The 14,174-nt window shown below is 39.0% G+C and overlaps 1 protein-coding gene across 4 annotated transcripts in view; it reads right to left on the minus strand.

Annotated features, from left to right (window-relative positions):
* Window positions 1-14,174, minus strand: part of CDH8 (cadherin 8) — a 390,315-nt gene that overhangs the window by 367,958 nt on the left and 8,183 nt on the right. For all 4 annotated transcript variants that reach the window (XM_008977349.5, XM_034940342.3, XM_008977348.5 and 1 more), the window contains exon 2: window positions 6,295-6,745. In XM_008977349.5, the coding sequence (XP_008975597.3) occupies window positions 6,295-6,546 (252 nt within the window). In that variant the 5' untranslated portion in view covers window positions 6,547-6,745. The remainder of the gene's footprint in view (window positions 1-6,294; window positions 6,746-14,174) is intronic.

Raw genomic sequence — 14,174 nt, forward strand, 5'->3', positions numbered from 1 at the left:
ATAGAAGAACTATGACCACCTGCAGAGCAGACTGGTTTTTTTTTTCCCAAAATAAGCAATATAAGGAATTGAGGATCACAGGACTTACAGAACAAGGACTAAAGCAACCTGAGCCAAAAATCGATGTTACATATACCCCCCCACCACAAACACACACACACACACACAAACACACACACACACACACAGAGGCTGAGCATCTCTAATCTGAAAATCTGAAATCTAAAAAGCTCCAACATCTGAAAGTTTTTGAGCACTGACATGACACTAGAAGTAGAAAATTCCACACCTGACTTCATGTGATGGGTCACAGTCAAAGCTTTGTTACATAAAAATGTTATTTTAAAAATTATAGAAAATTCCCTCAGGCTATGTGTGTAAGGTAAATATGAAACATAAATGAATTTCATGTTTAGACTTGGCTCCATTCTCCAAGATATCTCAATATATGTGCAAATATTCCAAAATCTGAAAATATCTCAAATCTGAAATACTTCTAGTCCCAAGCATTTTAGAAAAAGGATATTCAATGAACATGTGGGGCATGTGTGTGTGTGTGTGTGTTTGTGTGTGTGTGTACTCCACTTCCATAGGGGTTTGTATCTTAAATATATAATATCTTAATCCCATACACTCAGAAGTGAGGAAATTGCACCTAACAGAAATGACTTTATTTCCCAGTTACTTTGTAGTAGAATTAAAAGAGAAAGAAGCCAGATCTCCAAGAGATCCTTGCTTATCTTTCTAACTTGACACAAGAGACTTTAAGCCTAGTTCTCTGTGTTTCAGCGCAACTGACTGAATGTTTACGACCTTCGTATGTTGAAGTTCTAATCTTCAATTTGATGGTATTAAGAGATGGGTCTGTTGAAAGGTAATTTGGTCATGAGGGTGGAACCCTCATGAAGGTAACTAGAGCCCTTCTGAAAGAAGCCCCAGAAAGCTTCCTTGCCCTCTTTCTACCAATGTGAGAATACAAGAAGATTGCAGTCTACAAACTGGAAAAGGGCTCTCACCAGAACCAACCATGCTGGCACCCTGATCTTAAAGATTACCAACCTCCAGAATTGAGGGAAATAAATCTCTATTGTTTATTAGCAACCCAGTCTATCTTAACTTATTATACAGCAGAACTGACTAAGACACACTCAGTCACCCTGACCCTCTCTCAGCTCTGCATATAGCCTTGAACGTGCTATTTCCTCTATCAAAAATGCTCTTTTTCCTTTTATCCCTGAACCCTGGTTCAACAACAGGTTAATGCATATCAGCTTCCAGGTTACTCCCTTTGGGAAGATTCCATCCTCCCATAGAATAGGGCAGCTTCCTCTGTATATGCTTCAAGAGAACCACATTCCTTCACGTCAGAGTACTTATTTCAGTTTTCTTGTGATGTTTCTTCATGTGATTATCTGTTTTAATGTCTGTCTCCCTCTAGGAGCTCATTAGTTCCATGCAGAAGGCATAGATAGATCTGTGTTTGCTCAGAGCTGAGAATCCATTGGCAATGAAATGCTCTGCAGGTAGTAGATGCTCAATAAATATTCGTGGCATGGTTGTATCAATCACCGTCCTGACTTGCAGCCAAGGGTTCTCATAATGACATCAAGCTGTCTACCATAAAGAGTATCTGCACATTTTACCACAGAATAGTATTTTTGTGTTGTGGCCAGATTCATCAAAAACCACCACAGGTTTTCTCTTTCCTAAGACCAGAACAAATAAGCATAATTGGGCTAAGTGTCCCATGAGCCACTTTTTTCTCTGTCACAATTTCCAAAGAAAGTCAACACTGAGGTACATGGAGATGTGAATGCTCAATGTTTATGTGTTTATGAACAGGCTCTGCCTTGCCTTGGTCCACAGAGAACTGGAGGCAGGAATAGAGTCTGTTTGACTGGTATTTGCTTTTCAGAAATCCAGACAAAAGCTTTCTGCTCCAGTTTGTACCATAAGCCCAAACACAAAAGTCTGAAGATAGTTGGAAGACAACGTCTTGCTTTATGACAGTGGTAAGAAAGACAGTCTCCACAGAGGTAATTCTGCAGCTTTTTGAAAGAGAGTTGCTTAAACAAGTTAACATTTTCTTCATGCCCACTACCTCAAAGAAAGACTTTCAAAATCAATACATAAAAAAAATTTTTAACTACCCAGGTGGTCTATAAAATACTCATATGAAAGAGAGAACATGAAAGTTCCTTTATTGAAAAATGCCACTGAGCTTATATGAGTATTATAAATTCTTCCATTATGTAGGTAAATTATTCATTTATTTGTTCATGTAAAGTATTTACTGAGCAGTTCCTATATGCAGGCAGGGTTCTAGGTTCTGGGAATACAGAGCAAAGACCAAAGGACTCAAAAATCCTTTTCTTTGCGGAACTTACATCCTAGAAGAGACAAATAATAAACATGATAAGGTATAGAGTATGTTAGATAATGATTATCAGGAAGAAAAACAGTCAAGCATCGACAAAGGGTATGAAATATTAAAGGAGGAATAATTACATTTTAGAAGAACTGATAGGGAAAACCTCTCTAAGAATATGACTTTCAGGCCAGGCACAGTGGTTCACACCTGTAATCTCAGCACTTTGAGAAGCCAAGGCCGGAGGACTGCTTAAGCTCAGGAGTTTAAGATCAGTCTGGGAAACACAGGATACCCCATCTCTACAAAAGATTTAAACAAAAATAGCCAAGCATGGTGGTGCATGATTGTAGTCCCAGCTATTAAGGAGGGACTATTCACTTGTGCCTAGGAGATCGAGGCTTCAGTGAGCTGTGAGTGCGTCACTGGACTCCAGCTTGAGTGACAGAGCAAGACCTTATCTTAAAAAGAAACCAATATATATGACCACTAACTTCATTCCATTTCAACAGAAAATATAAAGGCTTATGTTGCTTCTGACCAAGGGAAGCATCTTACTCTCAGTCATCTTACTCTCTCCCCAGTGACTTTGCATAAACTCTATCTTGCTGGGGCACTTCACTTCCCACCCCACACCCCCGGGGCCAGTGACTCTTCAAAGAAACATCACCTCCACACTATACAACATGTACCTGTGAAGGGGCTCCCAGAGTCTTGTTATTCACCTAGTGAGGTAATTGTTAATTTGTCTGCCACTCCAACTACAAACACATACACACACACATACAATTAAGAATACAATTACAACTACAATTACTATATAGCAGGCACTATGCTTCTATTATTTTCTTTACTCTTACAAATTCTTATTTATCTTATTTGCATAATCCTTGAAAAACTTCAGTAACCTTCTCAGGGTTAACACCCAGAAAGTGGCCAAGCTCATATTCAGACCTCGAGAGAGTACATCTCTGATGCTAAGGAGCTTTCTCAGCATCCAGCTGCCTACCAATATACTAAAAACAGATGATGGAGGCTGTAAGGTTATATGTGAAGCTCTGAAGAACTTATCACTCAAAAACTAGCTCTGCCCTTGAGCTTGAACTCAGCCTGCTAGGCCAGGGGCCCCGCCATGGTGACTCGCAGGAGGGCCTTTCAAAGAGCAGGTGTGCTCATAAGTAAGTAATGCTTCTCAGCCGGTTCCTGGGGAGAAGCTGGGAGGTGAAGTGGTTTAAAGAGTCGGATGTGGAAGAGTGTGCACAGAGGTAAAACACTAAAGCACCGGTGGGCACCCCGATTCAGATCATCTTCGCACTCAGCCTGACTCATAATCTGAAGCAGTCACCTGAAATGTATTTTTGGCTACGCTACAACCCAAGATCCTCCAAGGCTACACTGTCATAATTCAGGAGCATTTTTCTTTAAAGGGAAATAGGTATGATGGGAAATGTTCGCAGAAAAGTTTTCCAGAAAATAAACTCTGACTTAACAATTGTTTGGGAATTGGTCATGGTAGGAAGCCGTGAAAAGGCCAGATAAAAACCATCACTAAGACTCAAAAGCATTTGGGCTATTTCAAAATCCTAAGGTTCACTGGCAACATTTCTGTCATTCAGAGAAGCATGAACGTCTCACGTGTCAATAAGTCACAAGAAGATGCTGAATGCCTGGCTGTTTACCTCTATCTCTATTACTTCATGTAAGGAATGGAGATGAAATCAGTTATCGGATTCTGAGTCCAAAGCAACCCCATGTTAATTACTTTTTCTACCCAGATAAAAATGAATTGTTCTCCCGGGCATAGCATGTTTTGTTATTTACATTATGCAAGACACAGTCAGAGTGATATACCTTCATAAAAAGATAACTAAGAAAAGCAAGGAACAAAGCATCCACTATGTAAATATGCATGTATTCCCAGAATTTCATATGGTATGAGAACGCCTTGCCTTAGGGCTGATTAAAGAAGTTCTGAATATCCAGAAGTAGGCATGTAAAGACCTTACATTCTATACTCAATAACTCATAAGTGTAAATTACAGTTTAAACTCCAGTTAGCTGGTTCCTAATATGTAATAAGGTATAGTGGGTGAAATAATGGCCACTGGAATTTCCAACAGGATTCAAACTCAGGCAGATAATTTACCAGCTCTGTGATCTTGGTTTGGTTTATTAATCCATCTAAACCTCACTTTTGTACCTACAAAAAAGATAAGATAATGCTGGTAAAGAAGCTCATATCCAAAACCCATGGGGCCAGATGTATCTTGGAATTCAAAACTTTTCATACTTCAGAAACATTAAGGTATATAAACTATATGGTAAGTAACACCCTCAGCAGGGTCTGGGGCAGCACCCTGTAATCAACCACATTAACATTTTTTGCAGCAAAATATATGAACAGTCACAATTACGCACTATGACTATAATAGCCTCAAGTGGGTTCTGCTCCCTCAGTTTGTATCAAGGATACAAAAAAATCTTTCAGATTTTATACTTTGAACTTAGGACAGAGGGAGTGCAGACTTGTTTCATACATATATATTTGTATCCATACATGCAAATGAACATATATATGCATATACTGAAGGGGGGCTATTGTTCGAATCAGAAAGGTTGGTGCCCACAAAATGCTTTTATAATAGTGTTCAACAGACAAAAAACACTCAGTATTGGCCAAAACATAAGTTCCTTAAAGGCAGAGATCACTGTTTTGTTCATTGATATGCCTCCTGTGTCTAATAGAGCATCTGGCACATAGGAAAGGCTCAATAAATATCCATGTAATGATTCATGATATCTCCTTATGCAGGCTTTCTTCATCCAAGTAGAACCATATGAAATGAGAAACATAGTCCTTGGGGAGGCTCAATTTGTTTTGCAAGACAATAGGGTAAAAGCAGTAATGCAATCAGAAGTTCCCAGTGAAACACAAAGAGTTAACTCAAGTCCTGAAGATCAGCATTTAATTCCCCTCCTATTTTTCTTTTAAATCATTGCATTTGGGAAGTGAATAACATTGGCCTGATTCACTTCTAAAGCTTATCAAGAAAATCAGTCATTGGCAGGCTCATAATTGGAATTATACCTACATGAAGATGTGCATCAAAATTAAAAGGAGCTTATGAACAGTTCTGAGGAATAAACACGTGTAGTCTCCAATAACCCACAGTGTGATTTTGGAAAGCAGGCAGCCCATGTCTACACAAAGAACATTTGTCTAACCTGCCAACAACAGCAAAACAAATGTAAGTCCAGTCTAACACACACACGCGTGCGCGCACACACACACACACACACTCCACTAAACTAAAATTTTGATTCTGTACATTTGATTTCACCTGACAATGAATGAACTAGTTTCCTATTGCAAAGTTTTTCAAATAGTACAATGCACAGTTAAGCATCTACTTTAAGAACTTCCTTTTCTCCATCCTAGGTCAATTATTGAAAAAGCAGATGATAAAACAAAAAAGATAAATATCCACCTGCAATTAGATATATCTGCATAGCCTTAAAATAAAATAAAACAAAATAAACTCTCAGTAATTGAAGTGGTAGGAATTCAAACTGAGAAAATGTGCGTATCTCTTCCAAGTACTATAAACTAGAGAAAAGGTTTGGCATGAGATCTCTCTCGTGTGAGTGAGAAAGAAAACGTTATTTGTTTTTGCATTATATAAGCAGTGTTGTATTTTACTGATAGCCGGGTGGAAGAGGTGGTAGGAGAAGCTTTCCCTACAAGACCATTTAAAACTGTTACCTTGGGATTAATCGTATTCCTAACAGAACGACAGGTAAACTCACTAACCATCTGGCTTGAACAATTTACAGCTAAGTGTGGTCACAATTAAAAAGAGTCTGGTATTAAACATCTTAAGACCACTAACAGACCCTGAAATTGAGATCTTAAAAACAAAGCTTACCCGGCCAACAAGAATCGGTTCAGGTCCAGAAAACTCTTCCAGGACAAACATTTGATTCCAAACCCAGCCTCTTTTGGAGCGGTTCAAAATTCGCTGTTCTTCACCCAGACTGTTTAGTTCCAAAGGGGATCCACTCATTAAAACTTGAGACTGATTCATCGGAGCCATGTAAATGCAAGGGGGAAGAGTAATCCATAATATTATTAATGGAGTCCAGAGATCCAAGAGCATTTCCGCTAGCCGTTCTGGCATGGTCCCACCAGTTAAGCAAATCACCACGAAAATGAGACAATTATTTTTTTTGTCTCCGGTCTGCAGCCATCCAATTCATCATGCAGTGCCGAGCATTTACTTACAGCTCTGCCACGTGTCTATAGCACGGGAAACAGACATCATCTAAGCAGCTTTTCTAAGACCACAATCCATTGGCTTTTCTTTTCATTGAAATTTCCTGCAAAAACAAGGAGGAAGAAAGATAAGGGTCTACTCAAACTGGTTTTAAAATAAAATCACTGCTTTTCAAAAGCACCTGAAGTGAACAATAGTAGGCACTTCTCAAACTCTTGAGTTAAGAAAGTGGATCTGAAGAATTAGAATAAGTAGGCTAGTAAGTCCTTTAATTTTTAAGCTTTATTTAGATTTTAGCTTTCATTGGTAGCTATGTGACCTATCAGAAACTGGTTTGCATAATAGAAGTTCTCTTTTTCCTCCTTGCTTCTTTCTTTCCCATCTCCCTCTCTTCCTTCTTTTCTTCCTCTTGACTTTCCTCCTCCTCTGTCCATCCCTTCCTCTCTCTTTCTTCCATTCTTTTTTGTTTTAACACTTCGGGGTGTATGCTAACACCGCCCACTTGTCGAACACACTGTAGGCCTTTTATTCTTTCTTTCTTTCTTTCACTTTTTTTTTTTACCTGTTTAAAAGACACATTTTAGTTCCTTTTATGCTAAACTCCATGAAATAACTAGTTTGAATTAACAACATTAAAAAAATATAAATGAGAATGGGAAGGGGAATTTACCCCAATTTTTACAATCTTAGCTTCCAGGATTCATCAGAAGGGATTGCCCAGTTCAGGGTGCAGAATGCAATCCTCTGCCAGGATGCTAATAACGAGTGAATAAAATTAGAATGCTCCCAGAGAAAAATTCTGTAATGTCCAGCTTGTATGCTATAATCAGGACAGTGTCAGGGTCCCCATTCGAAATTTACAGTTAAACAGGAGATTTAAATTGTGGAAATCCCCCTTGGGAATAAAATATGGTAACAAATGTAATGTTCAATTGAAGAGATTCAGAAAGGCAAGGGCACAAAAAATCCCCATTACCTGAGGTGTCAGATACATTTTTTGCTTACCCTCAGCGTGGCAAAATGTGTTTCTTCCCTCTCAAAAAAAAAATATTTTTAAAGAAATAATGTTCACTGCAGATCCAAGAGAGAAGCTTTGCTGAATTAGACTAAATGGAAAAATAATTTCTCAGGACACCCTCGGGGACAGTGTGGCTCAGGGAATTCATAAAAGGGGAGGAAACCTTTCACCTCTAGGTCTCTGGTTCCATTCTGGCTCAGAATAAGAAAGCTAGAAAGTCATTAACATTAGCTGGGCTGGTGAGTGGCCTTACTGAAGCCAGCTGAAAGGGGCAGACCAATTGTACTGCAAGTACAGGCAGTATCTGATCTAACAAGATGGCCAGTAGAATCACCCTGCTTGTCATTCTTTGCCTGGGCTCAGCTCAATCACCGGGACTCTATAATTCAAAAGGGCTCAACCTGATGAGTATAGAGGAGCCACAGCAAGCAGCAGTTGCTTTGGAAATGGAAGACAAAGAAAACAGCTTTCAATGGGGAGCCAATACAGAGAAAATGAAGTCCAGAACAAAGTCTCCTCCTTTCCCTGGAATTGCAGAAAATCTTCCCCTTAAAACAGATTCCCCTTAAGTCTTTCTCTCATCCCAGTGTGTGAGCAGACCTTGGCAGGCTTCAAAACTTAAACTAAACAAAATTCAAAAAGCCCCCATAAAGAAACCCCCAAATATTTGTATCTTTCTGAATGGTCAAGCCACTTATTACTTTAACAGCATTTACAGCATACCCATGCTGTGCTCTCTCTAGACCCGAGCGAGAAGTTGGTGATAAGGCATCTTGTGTGTGCTGAGGACTGTCTGTTCTGGAAACAGATACACCTGGGTTTGGATCCCAGCTCACTCTGCTTGCTGTCTCTGTAATGATGGACAAGATAGTCAAGTTTTCTGACCTTCAGTCTTTTCTTCTGCAAAGTGGCACTAATAATAATTCCTACCTAACGGGACAATGGTGCGGTTCAGAAATAAGACACCTGTAAACCAGCCAGATCATGGGAAATACTTGGTAAACTGGAATCCACGTGGTTATCCTGGGCTAGATGTGTGGTGATGACAGGATTCCTGCCCTAGAGAGGTTTTGAGAAAAAAAAAAAAATGAATGAGCAGAGTGAAGCTATGTAACTTCTGCAGTAAAAGTTGGTAAGGTATGAGGGTGTCACAAAGTTGCTCAAAGATCTTCCCTATGGTGGAGGATGAGGATGGTGCTAGAGGGGAAAGACCTGTGCCATTTAACACACATGGGGAGATCCATTCTAGTCATGGAGGCTCAGCCTTAACTTCTCAGAGAAAAGGGACTTAACTCTTTCCAGTTCTCCCCTACTCCATGATAGACCACACTTGAATGTGCAAAAGCCATGTATGCTATTCTCCAAAGGCATAAGTTTTGCTTGTTTATTTGTTTACGCAGGCTCATATTTATGGGCTCAAGTGATCCTCCTGCCTCAGCCTCCAGAGTAGCTGGGCATGCACCACCATGCCTGGCTAATTTTATTATTACTATTATTTTTAGAATTGGGGGAGGGGTTGATCTCCATCTCGAACTCCTTCCCACAAGTGATCTTCTCACTCTAGCCTCCCAAACAGCTGGGGTTACAGGCATGAGCCACTGTACCTGGTAGGCCTGGGTTCTACAATAGCAGAACAATGAGATGGTTGTGAGAATGACCTCTAGTGTCAGCCTGCTTGGGGTTTGAGTTCTAATTCCTACACTGACCAGTTGTATAACGGCGGAGGGAGGGATAATTAACAACAATAGCAATGAAACAATGATAATAACACTGATCTGACAGGTTGGTTTTGAGGACTAAAGGAGATACTCATGGTACGTCAGATAGGATAGACTAGCATGCACAGTTCTTTAAAATTTTGCCAAACACTCTGCAAGTATACTCTGGCATCTGCTTTGTTGCTAATGACTCTGGGATAAGAAAATTTCATCTAAATTTAAATTCATAATAGACATTTTCATGGAAACCACCAAGCAGCAATGAGGATGGACTGTGGTATGTTGGATGGACTGCAGCATTGATTGCAGTGAGTTCCCTCTACCTGAACTCACCAGAATAAGTTAAAAAATGATAATAGACTCTGGACCAATGTTATACAATGGCATAGCTGGACTAGTCAGGATAAGTAGGTTAATTAAAAAGGGGATACGTGTGTAGTCACAAATAGTATCCACTAACACAATATCTTACTGTTAGATAAAGCCTATAATGCCTTGCCTTGTTGTGTTCAAAACTGAGGCAGAGAATAATGAAATGATTTACTCAAGGAGCACTTCTAAGTAAAGAGATAACCATTATTTGAACCTAAGTAATGTAATTTCAAAATTCTTTTTGAACAAGACCCTTCCTCTCACCGTAGAAATATTTCATGAGCATATACTGTATGTCAGGTACTGGGGAGAGAAAGGCAAATGGGTCAGAACTGCTCTCTTCAGGGAGCAAAGAATCTGTTTGGCAAAGATAAAGAAATACATAAACAATTCACTGAAACGTAGTCTTAGAAGGTTTAAAAGAAATACAGAGTGATAGGTAAGCCACTCATATTGGCAACATTAAAGAAGGTTTCCTAGAGGGGATGTCATTTAATGTTGAAATAGAATTAACCAACTGAGAAGGGGGTATAAGTGAAAGAACATTTCAGTCAACCAATGGATACAAACAAGACCACCAATTAATCTAGGATATCTGAATGAATCAGCATCTAAGGTAATTTTCAAATTATTATTTGCAGAATCACCCAGTCCATCGTCACTCCATCTTTTTTCCTACCCATCAAATTCATAATAATGATGGTCTCTACGGAGTACATATTAAATATATAGCCCTTTCCTCTGCCAGTTCTTTGTGAAGAGAAGAGCATGTTTGATTTCTCCAAAGGTCTAGCCATATACCACAGAGAGGGTGTGAGGGGCAACTGAGTGCTATTCCCGTGCAACTTCCCAATTTTCAGGGGTTTCTGGGGGTGAGATGGCCAATAACCTGAAGTCAATGGTATAGCCCTGGGGAGAAATTAGCCCAACTCAGGGGAAACCTTTCATCCACATAGGTCATTCCTGTCACATCATCTGTAGGGAGTTTCTAGAGACTGAAACACTTATATGCCATCTCTTAGATTTTGCCAAATTCTTAAATCATCTGTATTATTACTTTAAATTTTATTGAAATAGGCTCAGTTTTTGAAATATTTATTTTTAAATGGAAAGCTAATATTATTTTCCATAATGGAATATAACTTTAAAATTACGAGGTTAATAGCAAACACTTAGGAAGTACTCAGATAATATTAAATCATAAAGAACCATACATACACAGATATATACATATAGATTCATATCTATTCTTCAAAATAACTCTATAATATAATATTATTACTTTATTATAATCATTCTCATTGTAGAGATAACCAAATTAAAGTACAGGGAGATTAGTATTTTAAGTAATGTTTCATTTTTACTAAACTAGACACTGTTAAAAGCCTGAGGTCATCTCACCATTTGCTAAAAAGAAAGACCAGCAATAGTTAGAGGCAGACTGGTTAATATTTAATAAGTGGCTCTTTGAAAGAAAAAAATTCTGATTTGTAATGTTTTCTGATTTTCATGGTATAAATACTTCCACTATGATCAATTTGAAGCTTCCAATTGACCATTAACCAGCTCTGAAAATTACTGAAAATTTAACCATCAGCTCTGTTAAAACCCAATAAAGAGCCAATGCTAGCACACCTGTAGTGGGGTGCTTCTCAAATATTAACGTGCCTCCAAATTACCTGGAAATCTTGTTTAAACACAGATTATGAATCACTTAGGTTAGTGTGGGATTTGAGATTCTGCATTTCTTATAACCTTCCTGCAGTGCTGATGCTACTTACTGATTTGAAAACCACACTTTGCGAAGCAAGTAGTTCTACAGAAGACCAGCTCCCAGCTCAGACCTCCTAGAGATAACCTAAAGGACTCAGTGGTGTGGTGGAAGAGTCACTTCCTCATGTCATTGAATGTCATGCCATGAACTACTTAACCACCGCTGTGAATAAAGGACTGAACACATAGATTTGGGGAAACCTTGAACTAGGGTATATGAATATATGCAATTTTATATGATGTGACAATACTTTCCTCTCCTCGCATATCTATTTTATGTGAGGCACTGGGAAAATTGCTGAGCTAACTGGTGTGTTCACAGGCACATGCATGCTATCAGGGAGAGTTGAGACTTGGTCTTCAAGGCAATCCTGCTAATTCGAGAGAAATGGGACTCCGCTGTGACACTTGGAACCACACTATTTGTATGCTTGTACCTCTGCCATGGGCAGACTAACACTGTCCTGTTAGAACATCAGAGAATGGCTTTGTAGAAACTTTTGAGATGCAACTGAGTCTTATGTCAGTGTTATCAGTATTAATAAATACTGCAAATAGTAGCTGCTTACACAAACTGCTTAACTTGTTGCAAGGAAGAAGAAATTGAGCAAGGTTGTAAAGCTGGGGTAAAAAAAATCAATTTATTTTTACATTTGCCAACCACAGTATGTGTGTCTGACGAAGCAATCTACTTTATTATAATGCTGCTGCATTGATTTACACTCAGATAGTGAGATGAAGAGATTTTACAGTTTCTCTGGAATTCTTACATATACGAAATTCTTTAGAATTCCCCCATATGATGATATATTTTCCTGGGTAAAATACTTACAATCTGACTTTTCATTCATACTTACATTTCAGAGATAGTTCTAATTACAGCCTGAATTTCACTCTGCTGATTCCAACATTATTTTAAGATGAACTCAGTCAAGTCACGGATATATAAGTCATTATGCAAAAACATATTACACCATCCGTTTTGTAAATAATGTGGATTAAAGTTCAAAATGATGAACAACACACTGATAGGTGACGTCTAAAACAAAAACAGGCTTTTACAGACACTTCAGGATTCAATCCAGCAGATTATTGGGGTTGACAGGAAACTATGCTTTTATTATCCACTAGGCTTAGCAGCCACAATATTTCATGAAAGCAAAAATGACACAGAGGACCAGTGAGTTTCTATTAAAAATGTTTCTGACCTTGAATTTAGAGCCATTAGCAGCCTGTTTCAAAACAGGTAAATGCACATTGAATTCAAAGTGGTATTTCACGGAAGCAGGGGGTGGCGATTCAGTGTGTGACCCAGAGCAATTCACCCAAGCCCTGGCTGAATGGGGCTGAGCAGGTAGAAAAAGCCTTTGGATTTTAGAGAGGAAATACACTTGCATTTATTCAAATATAAATAATACAGGAAGATCACCTTTCCTAAAGCCTTCAGAATTCTCTAACCAGATTCCCTTGGCAGAAACATATTCTGAAATTGTTTATGTAAACACACACACCCACACACATACACGTGCACATATTATTTTGTGTATCCTTTACTCAGCCACAACCCTTCTGGTCATCCTTTTTGGCATCAGACCACATATTTATCCAGATGTCAATCTGTCCAAAAGCATATTGTTTGCTTGTTCTGCCATCCAGAATAATATCTGTCAAATCCATTTTTTTTTTTTTTTGAGTTGGAGTTTCACTCTTGTTGCCCAGGCTGGAGGGCAATGGCACGATCTCGGCTCACTGCAACCTCTGCCTCCTGGGTTCAAGCAATTCTCCTGCCTCAGCCTCCTGAGTAGCTTGGATTAGAGGCACCCGCCACAATGCCCGGCTAATTTTTTTTGTATTTTTAGTAAAGATGGGGTTTCACCATGCTGGCCAGGCTGGTCTCAAACTCCTGAACCCAAGTGACCCACCTGCCTCAGCCTCTCAAAGTGCTGGGATTTCAGGCATGAGCCACCGCGACTGGCCTCAAATCCACTTTTTGCTCTGTTACTGCCATGTTACTCCTCTCTACCTGAAGTTTTTGTTTTCTTTAAGTTCTATAATTGCTGGTTTCCTTTGCAAAAATCAATAAATAAATGCCTCTCCTCCTCCTTCTTTCCCAAGGTAGAGTCACAAGTTTATTCTTCACGTAGAAATTTTTCTGTTACAGAAATTTCAGAATGGGGTGACTAAGCCAGTGACAAAGACAATAAAGTCAAAATAAGATCTCTTCTCTAGTGTTCTAGAACCAGACCTTTACTTAGAAAACTTTCTTGGAATCATCAGTTTAGTTAAGATATTGAGAATAATTTTCTTCTGTTGGGCTTTTTAAAGGCAAACCAGTATCAAGATCATCCTAAAAAAAAAAAGCGAGTATCAGTCCCACAACTCCCTTGCCAGTTACAGACACAGTGGCGCCAGAAAGTCATTTCTCGATTCTAATCTAAATCTCTCCTTCTTTAAAGTTACACCCTTTGCAGTCTTTAGATCACATGTTCAGAATTTAATAGCCAGAGACCTACTGAGTGACAACATTTCGTGCAGGTCCTTTAAATCATAGCAATCAATCAGAATCAACCTTCTTCTTATCAACCTTGTAATTCAGCCGAACTGTGGAAAGCCCCATGAGATAGCTGTTTAGAGCATTGACTCTAGAGTCA

The sequence above is a fragment of the Pan paniscus genome, chromosome 18 (assembly GCF_029289425.2).
Source record: "Pan paniscus chromosome 18, NHGRI_mPanPan1-v2.0_pri, whole genome shotgun sequence".
Lineage (NCBI taxonomy): Eukaryota > Metazoa > Chordata > Mammalia > Primates > Hominidae > Pan > Pan paniscus.